Genomic DNA, 25678 nt, shown 5'->3' with positions numbered 1-25678 from the left:
TAGACATTTAGATGGAGCTGATAGAAAGGTTGCAGATGTTCTATATTAAAAAGTCTTTTTATATTAGATGATGCTGTGTCCTGCATCAAATGATTGAGTAGTCTCCTGTGGAAACATGCATTTACCCATAGTACATTCAGAGCAATTTCAGTTATGTGCATATTTCATCTGTCACTGAATTAACCTGAAAAGTCTATGGGTAACCAGATCCCTGGGATGGGAGGGCTTGCTTGATGCTTGTTTGATAAAGAACGTTTTTTTGAAGCTAAAACTTAACAGGTTTGTTCTAAAATGAAGCCACTGATATTTCTCTTGGAACTGTTGGCTGCAATGCTTAAAAGCCCAGCATGTCATGTAGAGACTTTGTTCCTGTTATGTGTTTCATCTTTGGCACCACATAATGCGGACTGGTTTGGGGCAGGCTTGGTTGGGTTTTTTTTATGGGGGGATTGTTGTTGGGGAGAAGGGATTTGGTCCTTTTCTTTTTATTTATGATGGTGGGGGTTTGGGGCTTTTGTTGGGATTTTTTTAAAATCCTGTCCAAGAATGGTTTTGTCCAAAACTGGCTATGTGCACATGTAGTTTCATTGAAAATAGGTAATGCTATCAGGGAAAAATAGCAAGAAACTCTAGAGACTACAATTTAAAAATACTGATATTTTCAGTATTTAGAGTAAAACAGTATGAACTGGGATTGAGTTTCAGACTAGAGAAATGCTAACTAAATCTAATTCAATTTGAAGCCTTCGTTACAGGCTGCCTCTTACAATATAGCTGGGAATCCATAATACTGTATAGTTTCACTTGTATTATATGAAAACATGATCATTTGCCTTTAAAAAAAAAACACTTCATTTTTAATGTTGTAATCTTTTAATAACGAGTGGCTGAACTATCTCTGTAATTCATTACCCTTTCAGCTGTTAGATGAATGGGATATGTTATGGTTTGTCATTATTCTCCATGGTGGCAAGGAGAACAGACTGGGGATTTAAATGGCCTTCCACCGCATGGGCTATAGGCATGCTGATGACTTGCTGTGAGATTACATTTAGTTCCAGGCTCTCTGGTGCTTCAGAGTGTAATGCATTCGCTTGCCATGATGAACAAAAGCTTCTGATGGTTTATGTAGGTATACTAGGAGTGAAATGAAAGAGAAAGTGCAAAGAATGCAAGTCTAATGTTGCTTTCTTTTACAAATGACTGGTTGAGTACAGTGGAAAAAGTAATAAATGTATGTGAGAAGGGAAACAAATATAGTAGTTGAAATATTATGTAGACATCTACACACGTGTGTAGATATATAATGTGAAATACAGTATCTTAACATTGTTATGTACATACTTAGGACTACACTGGCTCATTACCCATTGCATCAAGGATGCTCAAGTGTTTATTATGCTATTTACCAAATTATAGCTATTTCCTGAACAGCCGGCCTCCGCTGAATACGCTTGTATTCTGTCCATCTTTAATAATGAAGTCTGCACTTTGGGGCAGAAACATAGTCTGGCAATGATCAGCAGGAAATAAGAGAGAAATTGGTAATCTCTTTAGCTTTACTGTTTTATGTTGTTTATTTGCCTCTCCCAAGTATTCATTCAGGGAACTTGGGCAGCAGAGGTCAGGCAGCTGAATTTCTTAGTGGATATTAGAAACTGGGCTGAAGAGCAAACAGATATCTAGTAAACTTTTTATTGTGGGTTTTTTCAATTGCATCTAAGCTTTAGCTAGTCTACTCTGGATGGAGTGTTGTAATAATTTTAGTAAAAAATATCTGTGTGTCAATTTATAAATACCACTTATTTATTTCAACTTCTATAAAGGTACATAAAATGGATTATAGATTAATAAACACTGCTGGGAGGTAGAGGGATTCAGAGGAGTTTTTGAATATTACCATTTATAGTGGTGGGACTTCTACTTTCTTTCAAATATATGAGTCAGTTACACACACTGTTCTTCATGCTTTATAGCATTCCTCCAAAGTTTAACTTGGTAACACCGTGCTTAATCATAAATCTGGTTTTATTTCATTTTAACATTCAGAAAAATATCCTCAATGAGGTTTAAGGGAACTGTTTGGAATATAAATGTTGGCATATAATCCCTTCAGTTATTGAAAAAATAGTCCAATCAATCTCTAGGTTGTCTTTTTAGCTCAAAATGCCTTAATGTGACAGGAAGGCACTATAATCTATGAAAGGAACGTCTTAATTTATCACAGAGCCCATTACTTTTGAGTTATATTTTGTTCTCTGGGTATCTGTACTTAATTCTTCACAGATAATATAGAATGAAGTCTTGCCTGTGATGTGTTTTAGAAAATTGAGTTTATAGTTTTCCAAAGAGAAGAGTAGTTTCTCTTACTGTGGAGGTAAGTGCAGTGCCTCGTAGGTTTTTGGAATGTGCTTGTAACTCTACAAAACCAATGTTCTCGAGGTCTTAACAGCCAGCTGTGGAAGCTAGGCTTCCACTTCTTTTTGGGTAGAACATAACTGGACCCTCTGCAGCTTTTGCATTTCCCCCTCCACACCACTAAGGTCAGTACTTCATACTCATTCCTTGTGTACTAGAGAGTGCTAGTCTGGATTAAATGCTTGAGTTTGAGTTAAAAGTACACTGAAGATAGACATGTGTTCAACATTATTCTGTGTGTTTGGACATTGAAGAACCTCCAGTTCTATTTAGATTTTTGTATGATGAAGAGTTAAATTCTGTTTTAAGGTATTTGAATCTACCCAAGACTTGCTGCCAATTTTTGTTGCTAACAGAGATGTTCTCCAGCTCCTTACTTTGTGCATCTGTGTTTGATAAGGCTGGCAAATGTCTTTGATTAGGGTAGGTTTTTTTAGAGTGGCCATTCAGAGGCAACTTTCATCTGTATTCTGATGTGTGTCACAAAGAAAGGTTTTTCACATTAGTGAAGTGCTTAATTACATCGGAGCAGCATAGTTGCTTTGGGTTTTAGATTTATTTGGACTTTAAAAGGGAGATGTAACAAATGTAACCATCTGCTGTTCTCATCCTGCCCCCTCTTCACTCTTGGTGTCCCAACAGACTCTCTTCCTCTGTTTCATCCTTATTGTCTGATTCAAACTCTTGTCAGGGTACTTAAGGCGTGTAGTAGCTTCAAGGCATGAGTCGGGAGATCAGCTTTTCCCAAACAGGATTCTACACTTGTTCTGTGATTTAAGGGTTTTCACAAGGGTTACCCAGAACTATAACAGCACCTTTTTTTTCTCCTTGAAAAGTAAACTTGACTCATCTGTCATGTCTGAGGACTGGAAATTTCTGGCTTCATAGAGGAAAATGTGTCACTGTGGTGTATGTTGTCTGACCTAACTGTCCTAGAGATTTTTGTTCCATTTATCTCCTACACATTTTATATAATGAAGGAAGTCTCCCTAGGCATGATCAACCACAGAGAGTGAGTAAAACACAATGGTTTCAATCAAGGTTTCTGCTAACCCAAGTTAGTTGTTACTCTTCAGTCAAAGGTGCTCCTTTCACCTTGGCAACCAGTAATAATTATTTTCTTCACAGACATTGTGTAGATTTTTACTAGCCACTGGTCACAACCTTGTTCTTAAATTTGTAAGATGCTTTTTCTATTTTAGTCCTAATGTTTGATCCCTTTCAGAAAAATAAATTCCCTGTGACCTGAATTTCTAGAGTATTGTGATGGTCTCCAATGTGAATGTCTTGATAGAAAATACTACAGATTTCTTTGTATCAGCTAGACTGTATTCCCAGCATGTGACACAATTCCAGCAAACTTTTTTTTTTTTTTTTTTCCTGTGGAAATCTGTCCATAGCATGAAGGAGCTACCAAAAGAATTGAAGAGAAAGTCTTAAAATTCATATGCTGCCCAGTTTATTATTACTGAATTATGTTCAAGAGCCCTCATTTCCCGGCACAATACAGAAATTTGAAGCCAGCTAAGGTTATTTCAAGGAGGGATGAGGAAGGCAGTGAAAAGGATTAGTGATGTTTTTGAAAGCTCAGTTTGGTTTCTCTGCATACCCAACTTTGAGACTGTTTCTAGGGAGCCTGGATTGCTCCAAAGTGGTCAGTTGTAGAGTTAAGGACCCTGGAAGCCATGGCTTCTCCCAGCAGGTTGCAGCTGGCAAGGTGTTAAATATCTTACAAATCTTTGTCAGATTTTTTTCTTCCAGTTCTACAGGGGTTTGTGGGGGGCTTCATAGAACCTGCCAAAGCAAACAGCAACTCCATCCTAAAAATAGAGCATTTAAAGCATGTGCAAAATAAAGGTGTGGCAAAGTTCTCTTTGGCACTGCAAAATAAACATTCAGTGCAGGCATTTTTGATTTTTAGTGTCCTGCATTTCTGTGAATAGGGTTCATGTGGTCAACACATGATCCTGAAGGTAATTTACCTTGAGGTTTTAATTGGGTTATTATTACTGACAGAATAAAGCAACTCATGTCTCATTTGAGCAAGGACAAATAGATACTTCTGCAGAGTTTTTTTTCTTCCTGTGTCTGCTTCTGGTAGTGGTTTTCTGGCAATTATCAGGATGGTCTAGGAGCAAAATATCTGGGGTGAAGAGAGCTTAATTTTTCTCTCAGGCCTTCTCTTATTCATGCTGTATCTACCTTTCTCAGACTGGAATATCATTATAGCAGCTTGATGCCTCTGCATATTTAGCTGCATTTTTTTAGCTAAGCATAAAATTAAAGACCCATTTTACCTTACCTGTGTGGGAAGAGGGAGTGATGGGGGTATAGTTTATATGGTACATGCACATTAGTTACTCTTTGGTAAAGAAGTGACAATAACCACACTGTTTATAAAGAGGATTTGTGTTAAGGCAGGTCTGCAGCATTGGTTTGGTCAAAGACTGTACTTTGCAAACAAAACATGTATCTGTCACAGCATTCCAAGCTGCTTTTGTGTATGCATGTGGCTGTGAATCTGGAATAGATCTTCCTTTTTATTTGAGTTCTCTTACTTTGCTTTTCTCCTCCTGTTCCAATAATGTCACCACTTGGGTTAAATATTTCACTATGGAAAATCTTACATGCTAGAGGCAAGAGCTACTAAGACAAAAGACGGTAAATAAGCAAAGGTAAAAATGTGCATTTTTAAACGTAGAGCAGCAAGGTCTAAAATGTGAGAGTTGCAAATGTAATTATGAAAATGTCAACAAATATGCAGATGTTTTATAATGGCTCTTACTGAATGAACTTGTACCCCAGCTGACTTTTTAGAGATGAACTGTAAATTCTTTCCTTTTTTCTCCTGCTTGGGCCCACATGCAGGTGTTACACTATTACTTTGAAACTAGCTGTAGAGATGACCCTGGTTCATCTCTCTGGGATGGTGTAAAGCCCACATAAACAGGATAGGGATGTGTTAGAAGCATTCATAATCATTCTGAGAGGCCTAGGACTCAGTCTCAAAATGAAGAATACGTCAAAGGTATGGAAAGCTTAAGTGACAACCTTAAAAAAAAAAAAAAAAAAAAAAAAAAACAGCAAGTAACCTGATAAATGGCACAGACTGTTAATTAGATGTCTAAATTTACCAATTGTGTCAGGAAAATTAGGACACTGGGAACAATATGTCCCTAAGCTGCTCACAGAACAACTGCTGTACTACTTATTTATATTTATCTGATGAAGAAGTACGTGCTGAAAGGAGCACAGGCGGAAATCTCTCCTCTCTCACTAGCCTGAAGCTCCCAGGCCTCTCTTCCTACCAAGCCTCTGTGTCCTGATATTCCCTTGTCTGAACCCATCACTGTCATATGTGGCCACAGGAAATATTAAGCTGTTAAAGGATTTTGATAGTATAAATACAGGAGAGAACCATGGGGGACTTCAGTACTTACAAATTCCTGTTTGTTTCATCAGGAATTGGCTGGGCCCACAGTAATGAGAGAAAGAGAGAAGTTAGACTCCCACTTAAGTTTCTGTGATTTAAGTTTGTATATATTTAAATAAGTGTCTACTGCAGAATGTGGTGTATTTACATATGGGTATCATTACGTGCATTTTTAAATACATTTATAGCTAAGTAGGCATACATTTATATCATACCTGCACAAAGACTCTGTTGCCCTGGTCATGGATATGCTTCCTAATGCACCTCCAGCCAGCAGGCAGCTCCCAGCCATGACTCACTTCCCATGCCTCCTGACCTAGGCATCTGGTAAGGTAAGGTGAGATCATCATTTCAGTGATCACTAATTGTCTCTTAATTAGGAGTAACTCCTTAAATTTCTAAGCCAGTCATCCTTCCCTGTGTACCTGATGCTAGGCAAGGCTGACTACCTTAGAGATAATAATGATGTTTTGAAAGATAGATGTTTTGCTTATTTCTGGCAGTTGGAAGTGATAACTGTCTAGGTGTATTCTCCCAGAGCCTGCTTTGGGCTGGTTGGTTTGTTTTTCGTTCAGCTGGAAGTTGAGAAAGGACACATTTGCAGCTGGCTGTGTGTGCAGAGCTGGGTGTTGAAGGTGCCTGTGTGTGCCCTGCTGTTGGCTGGAGCTGATGGTGCCAGTCTCCAGCCACAGCTCACCGTGTGCTTGGCTGCAGCCCTGCTCTCCTCTGCTTGCTGATGCAAGTGCTGCTGTGCCAGCCCTCATTTCTGCAGTGCTGAGCCAGGTATTGGGTGGAGCTGTGCAGAATGGCTTGAGAGATGTGTCGGGCAAGTGGATGTTTTAATCCTTTGAAGGGAAGATCAAGTACTTAATGCAAGCTCCAATAAGAGGATGATAACAATAATAATAATAACTCAAAAGAGTTACTGGTTGCAGATCCAAGATGTAAAAGGGGAGATACTGGCATTACAGGAATAGCAAAGACTTGTATGGGGTTTTTTTGCAACTGTAGCAGTGAGAAAGCACAGTGATACCTGAGGTAGCTATGAGGAATGTGTTCCTGGGACAGCCTTGGGAGGGAGATCCCTGGCAGTGGCTGGTGCTGATCCCCTCTGTCCAAATGCAGCTGATTCTCTGCAGCTCTTGAGCAATCTACACCATCAATAGTGGCTAACAGGAAAAAATACTAGCTAGGCTAGATTATGGAATATAATCAAGTCCACCTGCTCTGCAGGCATTGTCAAACAGAACATGATGGACTTCTAGATTTGTATAGGTACATTTCTGGCATTGAATAAAGGTGGAGTGATGACATTTCTTCTATGAGCACATTCTGCCTTGGAGAAGGCTGTAGAAAAAGAAAATTGCATAGCAGCCTTGAAACATCTTTTTTCAATGTGGTTTTGTACAAGGCATGGGCTTGAATGAGGGGGCATTTTTTTAAGAGTTCGGATAAGAAGTTCTAAGGAGCTCTTGAAGTAAAAGTAGATTGGATCAAACAAGTTCTGAATAAATTTACTGTATTCACTTTTTCTTTTCAACTTTGGTGTGCCTGATTTTTTCACTGAACAAAAAAAGTTCTTCTCTACAGTTGATGTCAGATCAAAACAATCTTGTGTATTCTGATTTCAGTTCCACTTGATCCAATACTGTCTTACTTCTGTCAATACTGAGGTGAGGGGTGTGGATAAATGTGATCAGAATGCAGGCAGCATAGTTGAAAATTGGTTAATCTCAAAGTAGCTAATATAGCTTGCTACGTCAACCTTAGCATTATCTCAAGGCCTCCAGTCTTTACCCAGAAGAAAATTTCTGTGGGAAAGACTCTGCATCCTACTGCTCCTTGGCAGCCCTTTGCTGCCACATTCCAACTGGAGTTCTAGGCTTTGTAGCTGCCTGAAGTCTATGGGAAATCCCATTCTCCTGGTGATCAGAACCTTGCTGACTGACCTTGTGCACAACAGTACTGTTTTGGTTTTTTTGCTTTAATTTGTTCTAGATGAGGGTAGCAGGCAGCAACAGTAGGAAAGGCAGAGCTGTGAGAATCCAGCCAGATAAAGAAGTTTTATCTTCAGTTCTTGAGTTTTGTTCTGAGGTGCTGTTTTGTGGAATGGTAAACTCTGCATCTACTGGGAGAGTTAAAAAGATGGGCTGGAATGAAATAGACCTTTCTCTTCTGGCCTTGCTTCAGGAAAATGAACATTGCTTAGGATAGGCTGTGACTGGAATCACAATGACATGGAAAGCTTGTCTTGAGCTTGTCTCCTAGGCCATGCTTGAATTCAGAGAGCAGCTATTAGAAAAAGAAGGAATGCCCAGGTGGGGTGTTGTTCATGCCTCTGTTCATATTTGGCTTTGACTAGTATTGCTAGTAAGACAAATTGGAATGTGGTGTCAACTAAATACATTTTTAGAAAATTCTGGTAACAAACATAAAATTAACTCAGAGGTCAAGATATTTAGTGTACAGCTTTTTGCTTTCCAGACTCTCCATTTTGCCTTCTGGATATGTCTTGAGCAAGAGAAGAACCGTTTGGCAGCTTCATTTCTTTACTTTTCCTTTTTCACTTGTTTCAAACACCACTGGCCACATTAGGTGAGATGAAATTCTCACTGTCCTCTGCATAAGAGGAAAGTACCCTATTTGGAACCAGTTTTCAACCAATCTGTTAAATACTAGTGATTTTTGTTAAAGATTTCCAATAGAAGTACTAAGGCATTAGCTGGCATTTACAGCTCTGCTTATTTAGAGAATATGCCAACTAATTGCTAGAGTAAGTATGTGAAACAGTACAAAAGATGTAGCTGTTAATTCCAGCTATTGTGAGTGGACTTGGAGGGAATGTTTTTTCCACATGTACAGCTATTTTTTTTAATAGTTATTGAAATTCAGGACCTTGGATCTGACCATAATTTCTGCTTTATATTCCTGTATCCTGTTGCCTTTTTTTTTTTTTTTTTTTTTTGCAAGAATCACTGGACTGTATTTGTAGTGATAGTTGCCTTTTCAGCAGCAGCTGGAAAAGAGACAGAGGTACAAGTGAGACAGGAGGTGGCAGGAAGATGTATAACCACTGGGAAAGGGGTAAAAGGATTTCATTTTCCCCACATAAGAAGAAAAACTGAAGCCAGACAACCGGGATTTTTAGTTATAGGACCATGACAAAATAGCATAGTTATGGCAGTGTCAATCAGAAATGCAACTTTGTCTGAAATTCTGTACATCTTTAATGCAGTTGTCTCGATAAACAACAATAAGACTACTCAATTATCGTGACAAAAATATTGTTTTAAATAGCCAGTAAATCAAAACAAATAGTGGTAATAGAGAGATCAAATGATGAGTGGTATATATAGTTGATAAATTAGACACTCTTTTCACTCTTTGCTATGGGTAGGAGACCAAGCATACAGCAAAGAATTGGAAATGCAGATGCTTAAATTGTTTCACAGTCAGCTCTCTAGTTTGTTTTACAGATTAAATACTTTCAGCTAAGTGTAATTCATCAATTGTGATTGCTTGTGTGGTGCAATTTGTGTTCATATGGTTGTGGGGGTTTTAATTTTCAGGCCCATTGCCAAAACATGTTTTTCAAGAAGTGCAGAGTAGCTTCTCCTCCCCTGTGTTTGTGAAGGTAGTTTTTCAACAACGATTTATCAAGTTAAGAAATAGAAACAGTACGTGTGATCAGTTGCATTTCATGATGAATAAGCAGAATGTTCATGGTAGTGAATACTGATTGTGGTCAGTAATTCACGGATAACTTGTAAGCCAGAATTTTTCCCTATGAATTGTTTGATGGACAGCAGCTAATGTCTAATACATTCAGGAGGAACTGTGATTGTATCAAGCACAGTTTGGAAACAAAAGAAACTTAGGTTCATTGACTGCTTACACAGCCTGGAGTAGTTTTTTATCAACACTATTTAATTTTTATTCGTGCAGTGATACTGGCAGCTCCTGTGACAGAAGTTTTAGAGATAGACAGACAGACTTCATCTATGTTGTTCAGCCTTCTAAATCACTATGAGTTTTGAATTTAACTTTTCTTTTAATCACCCTCATAATGAAGATCCTTTTTAGAATAATTTCTTGGAGCTAAGATGGTAAGATGCAGAATTTTTAAGGTATCTCTTCTCATTTTGGACTCTTGGTAAAATTAGCACCAGTGGTTTGCTATTGCAGATAGCTGAATGAGTGAATATAACCTTAGGACATGGAGCTGTGGAGGTAATGAGAAAAGAAGAAAAAGCCTTTGTTTGGTGAACAAAGCATTCCTGTATCTGAACAAGAAAGCAGAGATTTTTCTCTACACTGTCACACAAAAATTACCTGTCTGGCAATATAAACAGCAATAACAAATAATTATTTTTAAAATTGTGTATGAACATTTGTGTTTGGGAGTCAATGTGTGAAAGGCAAGAAATATGCTAGAAGGAAAAGGTTTTGGGTATCTGGGCTCTTGATGGTGCTCCTGCAATTTCAAAACACATGGTTATAGTAGCCAGCAAAGTAAGGTATTTTGTTGTTTTAAACACTATTCTAGCAATTTTCTCTGACTTTGTCCAGAAAAATATATTACTTTATCTGATTGCACATGAATTAATACTTTTAAGAGTCAAGAAATAGGAGTGATTGCCAGGTTTTCATTGAAGCCTTCCAGAAAAATTTTTTGGCTCACAGTTCATGACCAATTGCAAACAGATATGACAGAATTTGTATAGTTCATATAATTGACTAAAACTTTCAGACACTTATTTCTGATATTCATTTTTTATTTATAAAGTGCTACCAAGGATAAGTTTTTAATATGTTCAGTTTAACTTATCAGCTTGATGAGAAAATCTGTTGTTTAATGACTGGATGAAACCTTCCCCATCCTAAGTCATTGTCCTTCAGCTGCAGAGCCACATTTTGTGAGTCTGTTTGAGTCCTTTGCTTTTTCCTGTATTGGTTAGTCACTCTCTCTTGGCATGAAAATAGCAGTGGAGTCCTGGAGGGTTAGCAGTCTGGCTGGCTGGTTTTTATATGTGCCATGTAGGATTACTCTTGCTGAAAATAATCAGTAACCAAAAGCCACAATGTATGAGCACTGAAGACACTTTCTTGAAGCTTAAACTCAGCTATAACTAATCAATTTGATTCCTAATAACTATTTTCAAAATCCACAAAAACCTGGTGGCAGAAGAGCTTGGCAGCCTTCTCTGAACATCCTTATTTCCTAGGTCCTGCTCCTGACATTTTGCTTTGTGTCAGGTTTGCTGTACCGAGGACAATAGGGAAGAGCTTCCTCTTGAGAGTTGTGGCAGAGGTTTTTGCTTAATTAACTGGCAGAGGGTATGTCTGAGAGTGACAGACAGTGCCTCCTTCAGTCCCCAAGTGGTGTTCATTTCCTGCAAAATGCAGGGGAACACATTCCCATCAGTATGTCCACACAACTCTTAGTGATGCTAATGAGAGCTGGGTGCTTGTGTCAGAGGGGAAATTGCTATCTGTGTGCCAGGACTGCATCCCAAATCACTGAACAGTGGAATTGCATCTCTTCTTTGTTATGTTCGTGTCTTTCAGCAGCTTCATTGGTTTTTTTCTTCTATTTCTGTAGCTATCCTAAGCCAACTTTTTCTAAGAAAACCACAGAATAATCTAGTATAAGTTTTGTCAGTATGCCACATTAATTGCTTTATTTCTGGGGATTTCTGGGAAAATAGCGGAGGGGAATTCTGGCAGGTCAGACAGGTTCTTCTAGAGTTGCACAAAAAAAGAGGTGAATTTGTTTCATGCAGATAGCTGTTTGCTTGAAAGCTTCCTTTAGTACAAAATGAAAGTGATTTAGCTCCCTAATCCATCACTGGAAGTCTCTGCTACCATCCAAGACACTTAAAGGAATCACATTTACAGTTCTAATTGATAGCCACTGTTTTGACAGGCAAACAGATTTCTCCTCCCAGTGGCTTCATGCAGTTGGCCTCCAGCAGACCTTACCATTAGCACAATTCTACTGAAAAGAATATACAAGCTAATAATAAATCTGTGGGGAAGGATATTAACCACAAACTACTATGTCTAATTAGTAATGTACAATAGCCAAGGCCAGGAAGGGAAGGTATTATTTATCAGAAGAACTGGTTTTGACAGTTTAAAAATGCTAAAACATCTATTATTTGTTATGCCAAAACACATCTTTCAAAATACAGTGTGTACATAACTCCTCTCTTACTTTGAATGTTAATGCTTTGCAAAAATGCCAGCAATGGTAAAGGCACAGAGAAGGAATTTGTGTTACTTTAGCTTTAGAAATCCATTATGAAACCTAAAAGCAAGTCATGAAATAGGGGTTTTCTTGGCTTTACAACCTTCCTTGCCTATTCAAGAGCTCTGTCTCTCCCTCTTATGTCTCCCTTGGAAAGCATCTCTTTACTGTGAATTCTCTGAGTTCAGTTTCTCAAGTACTCTGAGCCTGAGCTCAAATAAGGCTAATGCATCCTGCTGAGAAAGAGTGGTGGCTCAGCCACTGGAGAGCTCTCTGCATGTCTTCACTGCTGCTCAGTGTCTCAAGCCAGAGTGCTGGTGCCCAAGACACATTCCCTTTGTGCAGTCTCCAGCAGAAATCCCCAGGAAGAGGTATTTCTGTACAGTGCAGCAGTAGAGCATGTGAAAGGAGTGTGGAGCATGGAGGGGGAGAGAGAGTATGTTCGAGAGAAGAAGAAACTGAATGAGGAGAGAACTTAAAGGAGATGGGGGGAATAGTGGAGAGGAAAAAGCATCATAGCAAACTGTCTGGAAAGTGAGGCAGGTGGATATGCAGTGATAATGGATTCATAGCTCTGAGCTGATCAGTAGAGAAAGAGAATAGGACCTTTCAAACTGAGCACATAATTTTTCCCTTTGTAAATCAGTTTCTTCATATTGGAATAGATATGATGATACATGCTCAACATTTACTACTCATTAAAGTCACTCCATTCCACAGAATGGAGCCTTCATGAGGGTTAGCATGGTCTCAATTGAAACAGGGAGAAGAGTCCTCTGTATTCCTGCTATTTTTCAAGGATGTTTTTCCTTGGAGATCTTGTTGGAACCTGCAATGTGCAGGTTTGCTTCATGAAAGTCACATAAGCCCCAGCAAATCCCCACTGTGACATGTGAGGGGTGGAAGGCACGTGATTTGGTTGAGAAGGTGAGCCCTGCAGTGGTGAGATGATTAGCAAGTCTGACACCTCAAAATATCATGGCTCTGAGTGCAAATGTAGCAGGTTTTCAGTTTTGTTTTGCAAATGTCGTATGTTTAATTTGCCTCATGAGTTTTGTATCTGCAGTTTGATAATGTCACAGTTCTGTGTTGTTTTTCCATAGCCAAGAGGGCTGAGTTTGTAGTGCAACTGGAGATTCTTATAAAGTACAGGAGTGGCTAAAATGCTAAGAAAAGCACTGAATACCATGAGAGTTATGATATAAGAAAAATGAAAAGTCCTTCCTCTGACAAACATGCAATATACATACATATATACATACATATATACATGTAGTTGATGATGTGGCTGGTAATAAGGGAAAGAGACACCCAGCATAGGAGAAAAACCTGAAACAGAAGAAAAAATTCAGCAGCCTGTTTTTGTCATGTTTGGCACCCAAAGAGCTCCCCTTTAGCTCACTTCAGTGGGTCTTTTACCTGTCCCATCTTTAAGTGGTCCTCAGCTCCCTGCAGAGGGCTAGAGGTGTGCTGGCTCTCACTTGACTGCAGGATTTTGCAAACCACAAAGTCAGCAAGTTGTTCTGGAGGGGCAGCTGGCAACATCAGCAGTCTGCACAGCCACTGTGTGTTTCCCACTTTGTCTTACTGACTGCACCCTAGAGGAATAGTTTCAGTCTGAAACTGCATTTATTTTTTGCTGCATGACACAGAATAACAAATATCCAGAAAAATTAATAGCAAGTCTAACTGCCTGCTTCTTTTCTCTTTTCCCTTTCCCTTTCCTGGGACTGTGAAATGGAAATTAGGAAAGCAAAGTCAAGGGCTGGTTCTTTCTTTTGCTTTGAATATGGAGTTACCATGCCCAATACATGGATGGGATTATTGTGTTCCCCTGGGGTTGGCAGGTTGCCATTTACAGACCCCTTACAGGGAAGGTGCAGCAATGTTTCTCTGCATGGTTTGGAACAGAATTAGTATTCGCTTCAGAAGAAATTTCATGCTTGTAAAGGGAAATCAGGAGGGGGAAGTAACTGCTGCTCTGTGGAAGCAGGGACAAATAAGAATGTATGGGAATGATTTCTTACTTTGGTAGAGGGCAATTCCACAGTCTGGACAAACAGGCAGTGCTTGTTGCATTGGACAGGCCAGAAATTTATTTTCTTCCTCCTTCTGATCAACCTTTAAATTACAGCTGTCCTTGTTTACTGCAGATTTTTCTTTTGTGGTATATGTAACATAAGATGCAAAATTCTTGTCATGGTGACCAAAAGGACTAGCAATGTGGTCATTGGATGATTGAAACATCATTTTATGGAAATGCATAAGGTGCATAGCTGCTGTTGAACATTATGATTTTCCTGGTCAGATAATATCAGCAGTGACCCCTCTTCATGCTACCTCCAGGACACAGACTACCTCAGCATGTTATCTAAAAATAAGCTGCTTGAAGTATAAAGAATGGCTCTTCACAGATGCCTTCTGTTGTCTATATTTATGTAGTAGTTGATGAGAGGTATTCCATTCCATTGGTTCAGTGGATGGACTTTGTGGGTTTACACTTCAGCTCAGGTGGCCCAAGTGTTAGGGTGCCATCACGCTCCTTGGGGTTTGTCTTTGGTCATTTTTTGTACTGCAGGAGATTTTGCATATGGTTCAGATGAACAGGAGTACTCTACCTAGTACCTAATCATCAGAATGAGTTACAGTAACTCACCTCTGTCTTTTTAAGAGCAAGTTCTAAGTTTAAAAAAATAAGACTATGGGGGGCTCAAAGGCTTTGGGAAGATGGGTGACAGGATTTTGGGGTCACTATTTAAATTGTCTCCATTCTGCGGTTTCCAGACAAAAGATCAGCCTCCTGCATGTCACATAGGAAACGTCCTCCAGTCTTTTATCTGGTACTGAAATACAGATAATATATGAGGCAGTGATACCAGGAATGAAGATTTTCCTTTATTGCTGTCCACATGGTCGAAACTCTCAGAGTAAACTTCAAACTTCACTGTGTAATTTAGGGCCTCTGTTTGACATTTCGCTTCTGTGTGTGACCCTCTCCACTGAAGATTATAGATTATTTACCTGTGAGGTGTTACAGCAGGCAGCTTCTCAGATCCAGTGCTTGCAATTCTTTCAGTAGCCCTTAAGTCTGTGAACAATGTGACAATCCAAGCATTAATACAAATGCGATTAAGTATCTTTTCTCAGCTTTGTTTGCTTTGTTCTACTGATGCCTACAAGTTACATAATGAGTAGCATATACAGGGTCGGCATTAAAGGCAGTTTCACATTGTAGCAGAATTCATGGCAAATTTATTTTCCTTTTAGCAAAACTTCAGTGGGGAAAAAATTGCATTGTTGATTTATTTTGAATGAACTCACAGAAGGCTTACTAAGTGTGCCATGTGGAAAGCTCCTTGAAGTGCTGAGGGTTAATACTCTCTGCTCTTAATTTCAAATTCCAGATAAATATGGTTTCAGCTTTGATCTTATCTGGACTAATTCTTTGTCAGTGTACTAATTAATTCAGCATGCTGCAGAAAAGATGCTAATTTGGGCATCAAAGAAATAAACGGGTGGGGGGAGGTTGTGTTTAATCAGAGTTTTTAAAAGATAAGTTTTACTCCCATTAGACTGGTTCTGGAAGTTCAGTCATTTTAGTCTGGCTCCAGCAGTCTGATGCAGTAAATAAAAAATAAATTAAAAAATGGCACTTGTTTGCTTAATTCTGATGTAAAGGAGCATTGTAAGGTGGAATATTTTATATTTGCAACTTCTGCATAACTCCTCTTTTCCTGCTGATCATAATAATTTTAACTCTGATCACAGCATTAGCATAATGAGGATCATCTCCCATAATAATTTGAAGTTAGTTAAATATGAGGATGCTCACATTCATGAAGTTCAGCTGCATTTGTGAAATACAAATAATAATTGTAGAATAGCACACTTGGACAATTTGTTCCATGCCTCCACTGATGTAATAAATCAGAGATTAGGTAATTTTTTCTCTTTTCAGGGGAGCTGGTTTTGGTTGCCTAAGCTGTCCTGTTGTTTGCCATGGAAAGCTGTTGTTTTTTGCTGCCCTCCTCCTGCTGATGCCTTGGGAGTGAGCCTTAGTAGTGGGAGAACAGGGAGTCAGCAGCCCAGCTGCAGAAGTCTTTCCTGCAAGCAAACCTCACCAAATCTAACTAAAACTCCTTTTTTTGACTCTTTATTTTCCGATTTACCCAACAGTGTTGAGCACCAACAACTGGTGCTCAGTGGTACAGAGCACTGCCCCAGAGCTGGAGGCACTCCCCACCCAGGGGCAGGGAGCAGCAGGGGCTGAAACAGCCCTGTCCTGTGTTCTTCATCTTATTGGCACCTTCCTTTCACCCTGCCAAAGCAGGGAGATTGGGTCAAAACCTGCTCCTGGGCGAGGCTTTGTCTTGGGGAGGTTTTGCTGCAGTGTGGGTTGTACACTGGGGCTAAATCCTCTACAGAGGAAATGGGATCCACTTTCTGGCAGAGGACCAGGAAAAGAGATGCTTAACCCCTTTGGTCCACAGCCCCCCAGCACAGAACTGCCCTTTTACCATAACTTGTGCACAGAGGCCACTTCCATCTTCTGGGATATTGATGAAGGTTTGAACACCCAGCCCTTGCTGCGTGTGCTCCATTCTCAAATTATCAAACATGTCTTACCAAAACATGTTCTTTTTTCCTGTAGTTTTTTTAGCTGTTGTAAAGCTCTTGATCCCACTGGTGTAATACTCAGTGGCACCCATTTCTGCCCAGTAAGTAAACATTTAGTAACAAACCTTTTAGGTATTTAGAAAGCCACTAAAAATGTGAAAGATGTATTTCATTAATGCTGCTATTAACATAAATGTAAAATGAGCCTGGTCTGTAATCACCATCAAGTCTAATTCACTAAGGATCTTTACAGCAATGTTTAATACTCTGTAAAAGTGTATGTATGAAAGCAATTAATCAAAGCACAGTACTGCTTCTAGAGTATTTCTTCTACCGTAAAAGCTGAGTGATAAAATAACTTAAAACACACCGCAGTAGTGGCAGTTAATAAGCTTTTTATAGTCCCTGTGTGGATCTGAAAATCATACCTTATTAGTGTCTTTATCTTTCTTTCTCACTTATTCATTCTTACTCACATTTAAATTTAATTTTAAGAGTTATTTCTAGCCTTTCATAAGGGACCTGCTTTAATAATCTCAGCATTTTTCCCCATTTTGCTGTGGAATGACTAAGAGTCAGAGCTTTTGTTATATGTACTTTACAAATCACTCTGGTGTTTTACAGATCATTTCTGGAGATGTCAAGATTTTCTGACAGTGTTAGCTTTGTGTCTTGCTTGACTGTGTCATAGGCTCTCTTGAATTATTTTCCCACAGATGTTTGTGCTTTCATTATGTACCTTGTTAGCTGCAGTGGAATCTCCTGATCTTGGGCAACTGAATTAGCTAAGAAATCCGAATTGCTGAATTTAGTCAGCAAGCTGCTTCAAGGTTCCACCCACCAGATGTTTCTGCTGCTTAGAAATCTGGGACTTTATAGACCTGCCTGCTTTTTAATCCTTGAAGCAAATATCAACACATTTGAGATCTGGAAGCCCACAGCTCCACAAGGAAACGAAGTGTTGCCATGGCCACAGCTTTAGGTCTTGCGTGCAAGACGTTTATCCCAAGTAATAACAGAGCAGGTCTGTAGTAAGTTTGTTTTCATTTTTATCCCTTAGAATCCTTGGAAAGAAGCATATATATGCTTTAATGCTATAGCCAATAGAATGGCAATAAATACTGCAAGACAACATACATTTGGTATTCAGAGACTTTATTTCCTTAATGTTTCTGAGGGGAACAATTTCAGTTGTTTGCAGGGCACGCTTTGAAATTAATAGAAATAGGATAATGCCTCAGTCTTGCACAGCATATTTTCAGCAGTCTTTGGGCTTTTCCCAAAAGCACAAAGCGCTCAAAGATCTGTTCACATAAAGAAAATCCCTTCATGTTTTTATTTACAGAAGAACTGTGCTCTCAGTAGTTGGAATATTAACTTTCCCAACTGAAAAGTATACTAAGGTTAACAGGGCTGTAACATCTTTAACAGTGCTTCCCAGGCATTTACAGTGGATAATCAAAGAACTGGGACACTCATTCAAGAGGGGAAGGCATGGATTTATTTCCTTACTGTCATTGCAATGACCAGTGTCTTCATTTGACATAAATTGATTATAGATGGCCATAGAATGAGAAGATACAGCTGATCCATTTGTTTTCAGGTCTTCTAGTTATATTTCTCCATTTGTTATAAAAGGTTTTCAGAGTAATAAATCTATCAGATATTAAGTTGAAACAAATTTGACTGTGCACAGTATAGCAAAACAGACATTTGAAAAACTTGTGTACCATACAATTTTTCATTCATGTTTTTATTCTGCTGACAATAGTATTAATATAGAAGGCAGATTTTACCACAGTCCAATTATTCATTGCTTGGAGAATTGGCATTTTCAAATCCGAAAACCATTCAGTTTCCATAGAATTTTAATATGGATTTGATTAATTCCATCATATAATTTGACAATAGATTTTATCCTGTTCTTGTTGAAATCAGTGGAGGCCCTCATACTGATATCAATGACAATATGATCAAACCTGGTTTGATCATGCAGGAAGTATTCTTACTACCTTTTTTCTGTTGTTGTTGTTCCAATAAGCAGTAAACCTGAGTGCTTAATAAACCCATGCAAAATTACAGTGGCTGGAAGTTAATTTTATTGTCAGAAGCCCATGACAATTGGAGCACAATAGTGAGCAGACCATAACTTTTAGAAAAGTGTGTATAAATTCAGGCAGAGATGGTACTGGGTTCTTTGTGGTTTAATGCTGTCTGTGTATATTGCTTTTCTTAACAGTGTTAAATTTTGTGCTGCTTTTATTTTCTAATATTTGTGCAAGACTTTTTTTTTTTTTTTTTTTTTTTTAGCTGAAAAACATAATAATAAGAGAATGGAATGAAAAACAGTAATTATAAGAGAATGGATTTTCATGGTGTAGCAATGTCCAGAACAGGCAAAAAAAAAAAAAAAAGAGAAAAATCTACATATGAATAATTTCCTAGCCTTGAGCTATATGCTGCATACTTAGTATAACAAGTCAAAAATTGTAAGCCTGCACAAATCCTATCTGAAGCAAAAAATTACAAAGAAATTGTCACAGAATCATATAATGGTTTGGGTTGGAAGGGACCTTAAAGATCACCCAGTTCTATCCTGCTGTAGGCAGGGCCACTTCCCACTGTCTCAGGTTACACAAAGCACTGTCCAGCCTGGACTTGAACACCTCCAGCAGCTCCACAGTTTCCCTGGGCAGCCAGTTCCAGTGCTTCACCATCTTCAGTGAGCAATTCCTTCCTAATACCTGATCTAAACCTACCCCTCTTCACTTTAAAGCCACTCCCCCATGTCCTACCACTCCTTACCCGTGGGAAAAGTCCCTTTCCATCTCTTTTGTAGCCTCCTTAGGTGCTGTAAGGTCTCCCTGGAGCCTTCTCTTGTCCAGGCTGAACAACCCCAGCTCTCTCAGCCTTTCTTGCTAGGAGAGGTGCTTCAGCCCTCTGACCATCTCTGTGGCTTCCTCAGGGCTCACTCCAGCAGCTCCACATCCCTTTGTATGTCGGAGGCCCCCAGGGCTGGATGCAGCACTCAGGATGGGGTCCCATGAGAGTGGAGTGTAAGGGCAAAATCACCTCCCTCAGCCTGCTGCCCACATTGCCTTTAATGCAGCACAACAACAAAAGTTGTTTTCATCAAGACCAGCTCATTATTCCCAGTTTATAATTACACTGAAACTTGCCAAATTTATGGCAAGAGCAGCTCTACCAGCAAACAGCACTGTTTTTGTAAAGTTTGTCATGTTGGCACTTACTGCAATCAAAATTGTCACTTTATTTTATTTAAAATGTATTTCTTCAGTAAGCAAGAAATAATATCTAGACTTGAAAGGGACACATGTTAAAGACTTTTTTTTTTTTTTTACATTTCTCTCGAGTATGCAACATATCCAACTTCAACTCCCTGCAGCAATACAAAATGCCCAAGAATAATGTTTTCAAAATCAATACATGCTACAGTCGGATATGAAACTCCACAAACCTATAATTGAAACTGTGAGAGAAAAGCAGGCAGCCTGAATATAAACAAAGTACCAGAGCTGGATTATGGCCAAGATGCAGGTGCTAATATGGCCTCTTGAGAAAACTGCCATGAGATCTTCCCAGCATGAGCAAGTGTCAGAAAGCAGGGGTGCTTCAGGAGCAGCCTGCTGGTGCTCATACCCAGGTGATTTCTTGTTTAGCTGCCTGGCATCTCTGTAGAGAGTAATATATGCAGAGTTTCATTTGGCCTTTCTTTTTCCTCACTCTGTGTACAACCTCTGTCTCTCTCGTGTTTCCTGACTGCTGCCTTCCCTGCCACCACCACCTTCCAATGGGGTTTGAGACTCCAGTCTTTTGGAACTGCTGGAACTCAGAAAATGGTAGTGAAATCAGAAAGTGATAGTGCTGCTCTACACTCAGAAAGAGAGAAAACATGGAAAGTATATAATGTATTTCTGGAAGTGCTGAAATGAAAAAAGGACTGAAGATTGTTTGTAGACAAGATGTATGCATATTTTGAACAAAGAATGCAGGACACCATCTATCTCTATAGCAACACATAGGAAAAAAGAGGAAACCATGCACAGATTGGACTCTCTGCTCCCCAGCACAGTCCCTGACAGAGACACAATAAAGCATCTCATGTTACTACCTGTAGTATTTGCCCTTTTTATTAGTACCACATGCTATGTGTCTGTCTCTCACATCCATCATTCCCTGTCTAACCAAGTTCTTATTGTCTGGAAAAACTCACTGCAGAGTTCCCAGTAACTTCATTTGACTACAAGCTCAGAATAATTAATTAAATTCACAAAAAATTTGGATCATTATCTTATAAGCCTGACTATTTGCAAAATTTCTGCATTTGTCTGTGGAGAAACAAAGTCGATGATTTACAGCTTAAGGACAGTAGTTCAGCTGTTCCACTTGAGGCAGTTTGGACTGACATGAAAAATAAAAAGGGTAAAAAAAAGATCACTGGGGCAATGCTGCAGACTTTCACAGAAGAGTTTGCAGTTTTGAGTCAGTAATTAGTTTGGAATGTAGTATATTTAATCAAGAAGTAATTACTGTTCTTTACATTGTTGTCATGCATATAAGGACACATTAATTTGCAGGGGAAGACACAGGTTGATCATTTACTTGTGGAACTGAGAATTTTAAATTCGTTAAGAGGAGGGGAGGTTTTTAAGCTTTTTGTTTGGTCCATGATTCATGAGTGTATTTGACCCCCAGTATTCTGAAATTAAATGTAGCTCCCCAGTTCAGCCACCTTTTATAGGCTGGGTAAAGCAGACTTGTTATGCATATTTGTACAGTGTATAAAACAACAGTGCAAGCCCCAAACCCACTGGGGCCTCTGAAGGACTTTCACAGCATAAATATTACATGATAATATATTACTAGGCAGAAGTTTAAAAAAGAGCTCTTATGAACTGTCTAGGTTTGTACTCTTGGAACAAAGCAAGATTTTATTCTTTCTGGTTGCATCCTCATTTAAACAAACAACAAATCCTAAAATTAGGGCATCATGAATGAGAGACAGTAGTCACTGGTAAAAGCAGAGCAGTGGCCCAGGCTGGGTGCTGACACCACAGCCACTGCAGATAACTTTCAGAGAGCTGTTGTGTGGCAAGAGGAGCCTTCAGCCACTTTAAAATGTGCCATGTTCCAGCTCTGCAATGCCCTGCATTTCAGATTTGACAGTTTCAAGCAATAGTTTTCAAAAGTTCAGGGTCCAAATCAATTTCTAACCAGTCCTTTCTCTTTCATATGGCCCAGGTAATACTGATAACATATCATGCAGTGTGGGAAATTTATGAATCACTAAGAAAAAACTCAGTGTTTGATTGCCTACAATTTCTGTGGTTTATGATAGATAAGTACTGTTTTTTCTTCTGTAATTATTTCCTCATGATTCCTTTTTGATATCTTTAACAGATTTGGAAAGAAAAAAGAAGATAAAAGTGGGAAGGCAGATCAGAAGGGGACTCCAAAGCAAGGCATGCTCAAAGAAGAGGAGCTGGAGAAAATGAAAGATGAGCGTGAAAGGTGAGAAATGACAGCACCTTTGTTCATCAGGTGAAAAACTTCAGAGCAAGGGGTTTCCTGAAGGAACAGCCAGGCAGCCTGTCCCAGACAATGCCCACTGCAGTCAAACCTGGCAAGCCAGAGCATTAGATTAGTCCTGGCTACAGAGCTGTTGTGTGATAGGAGCTTGTTGCTCTTCTGGAGTTTCTGTGAACTTCACTGTCACATTCAAATCCCAGCTTGTACTTTAACTGGTGAAGATCAGTTCCTTCAAAACCTGTTTCATCTCTGCCCATTCACAAGACCAGCTAACTTAGTGATTTTCTCCTCTACTTTTCAACAGCAAGAACTTCCAGCCTTCTCTCCTGACAGCTTCTTCCATTGTTTTCCAGCATTTCAGACCTCTTTGGTTTCAGCTGGCCGTGCCATCAAATTGTAGTTTTTGTACTTTTGTTTTTTTTTTTTCTGCACAGTGTTTGCTGTAAGCCATTTGTTACAGAAATATGTATGCAACAAATGTTGAATATGCTGAGAAAACACCTGGAAGGAAGCAGGTTCAGGTGGTTAAAATCAGTCTGCAGAGGCAGGAGTCTGCCAGCAGTAGGGTGGACAAGAGGGGTAAGGCAAGAAGCTGAGTGTGTGCCTGCTAGGAGTTGTATTTCTGAGTAAGACCCTGGGACTCTGTCCTGTTCATAAAATGCACTTTCCTATGCCCAGTCTTAGTGAATTCCTTATCTCCCAGATTAAGAGATTTTAAGAAACCAGGTTTTCTGCTTTTCTCCATGTTCACCGTTCAGAAACCAGAAACAGTTTGTCAGTGTCAACAAGATTCAGAAAACTCCACTTTGCCTTTCCCCAACTCATCCAGAAATACTTTGTCTGCTGAAAAAGGTCTTTGTTTCCCTCTGATGGCTGCTATCAGAAAAGTTAAAGAGCCCATGGTTTCTGACTTTCAAGAAGCATCTGCAGATGCTGTTAAGCATTACAAGTTGTGGTCATATATTTTGTCAGTGCAAGCAGAAAACTTTCAAAGGTCTCTCCTTCACTGGAGCATCCTACTCCTGGGAGAGGGAATGGAAGCAGACATGGTTCCTTTTGGGCAGACAGTGTTTCCACACAGGTCAACCTTTGTGGTACTGCTCAGTGCCCAGGGAAAAGACACAAAAGACACTCTGCTTTCATTTGAGCCATGCAGTGCCTGGTCAGCCCTATAAATGGTATCTAATGGGTTTGATTGGGAAAAAAAAGTCAATCCAAACCCTTGAAGTCTGCTGCTAATTTTTACTATTTTAAAAGCTAGCAAGGTATCTAGTTACTACAGTGCTGCTACTGGATATGCTTAGACAGTGCTGAAGTATTTAGTTCATCTAAGTTAAGTAGTGTCAGGAGAAACTTTGTACCATTTGTTTTAAAATTTCTGTGCCGTGTCCTTGATTTTGCCAGATTGATGAGTGCCTTTATATTAAACTGCTGACTCCCAATTTGGATACTGGCAATTTGAGAGGTATGTGTCCTTCATTTTAAAGAAGCCAGTGTCTTTTATTAGGATCCTGGCAAGCTAAGAAGCATGTATCCCATCTGTTAAAGGGCCAGTGTCATTTACTAAAATGTTGGCAGGCTGGAAGGAATGAACCCTTCTGTCTAGAGGTCTAACGTTCCAATTGGACACAAGATAATTGTTCTTAATATTTCTTCAGTGTTGTGTGCTTTTTTTTAATTACAGTCACTGATTGACAGTAACTTGGTACGGCTGCATTAGAAACTGGCAGCTCAATGTCTTCATCATTCTGGTTTCTCTAGTAATGATTTCAGTTTTGACCTGGAAGAGTTTGTGACTGAAATGGAGAACAGCAGGTGTGTTGAGAAGTGGATGAACCAGGATGATATTTTTAACTCACTTATTTGATTCTTCTTCTGTAAGGCACAAGAATAGGAATATCACACTGTTGTATCAGGTAGTATATCTTATATCTCTGGGAGATTCAAATTAAATTAAAAAAAAAAAATCCCAGAAAAATAGTGAAGAAATTTTCCCTATGTTATCCTCAAAGGAATGCAACACGTACTGTAAAAACAAGCAATTTGCTTCAACTTTCTGAATGAAGTAAGAGCATGGCTGTGTGTTTGCCTACTATCTACAGGCTTGCTATTGAACCCTTCTTGACTAGTCATAAAATAGAAGAGGCTTTATTTTTGTTAGGGTAAAATTATATAAAGAAGCTACTTTTCCTATATAGGTAAAAACTGTTTGGAAAATGGATTAAAATCACTAAGGAAACATTAGCTGACTTGAAGGTATATCAGTCCTTTTGCTTAGTTGTTGACTGTTCACCTAATGATGATTCTCAGTAAGACAGTAAAGACAAGTTTTATAGCTCTGTCCCAAGATTTACTAATTCTATAATGTAATTCAAGTCCAAGATTTTAATGCACGTGTTGGCAAAGAAAACCTTGTGGCACATTCACACCATAGATCATCTGCTCCTATGACTTCACTAGCTGCAATCCTGCATACTTGGTCTCATATTTATAAAACTGAAGCTTAGTAGAACACATTCATATTTTCAGATCTGTTCTTGTTGAGTGAAATGAGCGCATGTTAGAACTGGTGGGGATGTAATAGTAGAACAGACTACAGAAATGTAGCAAGTTTTGTCCCCTGATAGCTGTGATCAAATCCTTTATTTAACAGCTTGAACAAACTAAAATTGCTTTTCTAACATTTAGCCTTTCTAGAATAACTTAAATGCACATCTAACTTTACTTTTCCAACATTAGCTGTATAACTAATTCTTGTTCAGATCCTCAATTCAATTATTACAATCCTAAAGCCAGATTTTTTGCTTAAACAGTTTTCTTAAATGCTGACTGCCTACCATACTAACTGATACTATGATTTTTTCATCTGACTGTTTTGTTGGTTTGGTTTTGGTTTTGGTTTTTTTCAGAGACCATGTTGTCCATTTTGGACACTAGTGGAAGAGGCTGGTGTAGTTGATTTTTGGGCTGGGTGTGACAGGATTAATGATCAAGTGCTTTTCACCATCTTAGCAGCTGTGGAACTCGCCCGGGTTTGGATATTGGTTTTGCATGCAATATATGCTTGGCAGCTGTCCAAAAAGCAAAATACTGTTCCAAGATCTCAGCTGAGAAATATTTTTTGGTAGGAAGTGCATTTTAAGTTTACAGGACTAGGCTGTATCTCATAGTTTTGCAGAGTTTTTTGATTGGTATTGGATAGGCACAACAATATTTCACAAAATCCCAGGGACAGGGACGGTCTGTAAAGACTGCAGCCTTCTTCCAGAAATTTTGACAAGCTTTAGACATGCAAAAAATTCAAATGTGTTCACTGCACAATCATGGGCTGGCTGTGCAGTACAGGCTCAGTGACTCTGGCTGACAGGAAACATCAGCTCTTACGTAGGTGTGCTGCATGAGTGTAAGCC

The 25678-nt window shown here is 39.1% G+C and overlaps 1 protein-coding gene across 4 annotated transcripts in view; it reads left to right on the top strand.

Moving 5' to 3' along the window:
* Positions 1 to 25678, top strand: part of PARD3B (par-3 family cell polarity regulator beta) — a 383975-nt gene that overhangs the window by 266098 nt on the left and 92199 nt on the right. For all 4 annotated transcript variants that reach the window (XM_056496182.1, XM_056496185.1, XM_056496183.1 and 1 more), the window contains one exon: positions 22140 to 22250. In XM_056496182.1, coding sequence (XP_056352157.1) covers positions 22140 to 22250 — 111 coding nt within the window. The remainder of the gene's footprint in view (positions 1 to 22139; positions 22251 to 25678) is intronic.

This window comes from Oenanthe melanoleuca, chromosome 7, assembly GCF_029582105.1.
Source record: "Oenanthe melanoleuca isolate GR-GAL-2019-014 chromosome 7, OMel1.0, whole genome shotgun sequence".
NCBI lineage: Eukaryota > Metazoa > Chordata > Aves > Passeriformes > Muscicapidae > Oenanthe > Oenanthe melanoleuca.
This window is presented reverse-complemented; position numbering and strand designations above follow the sequence as displayed.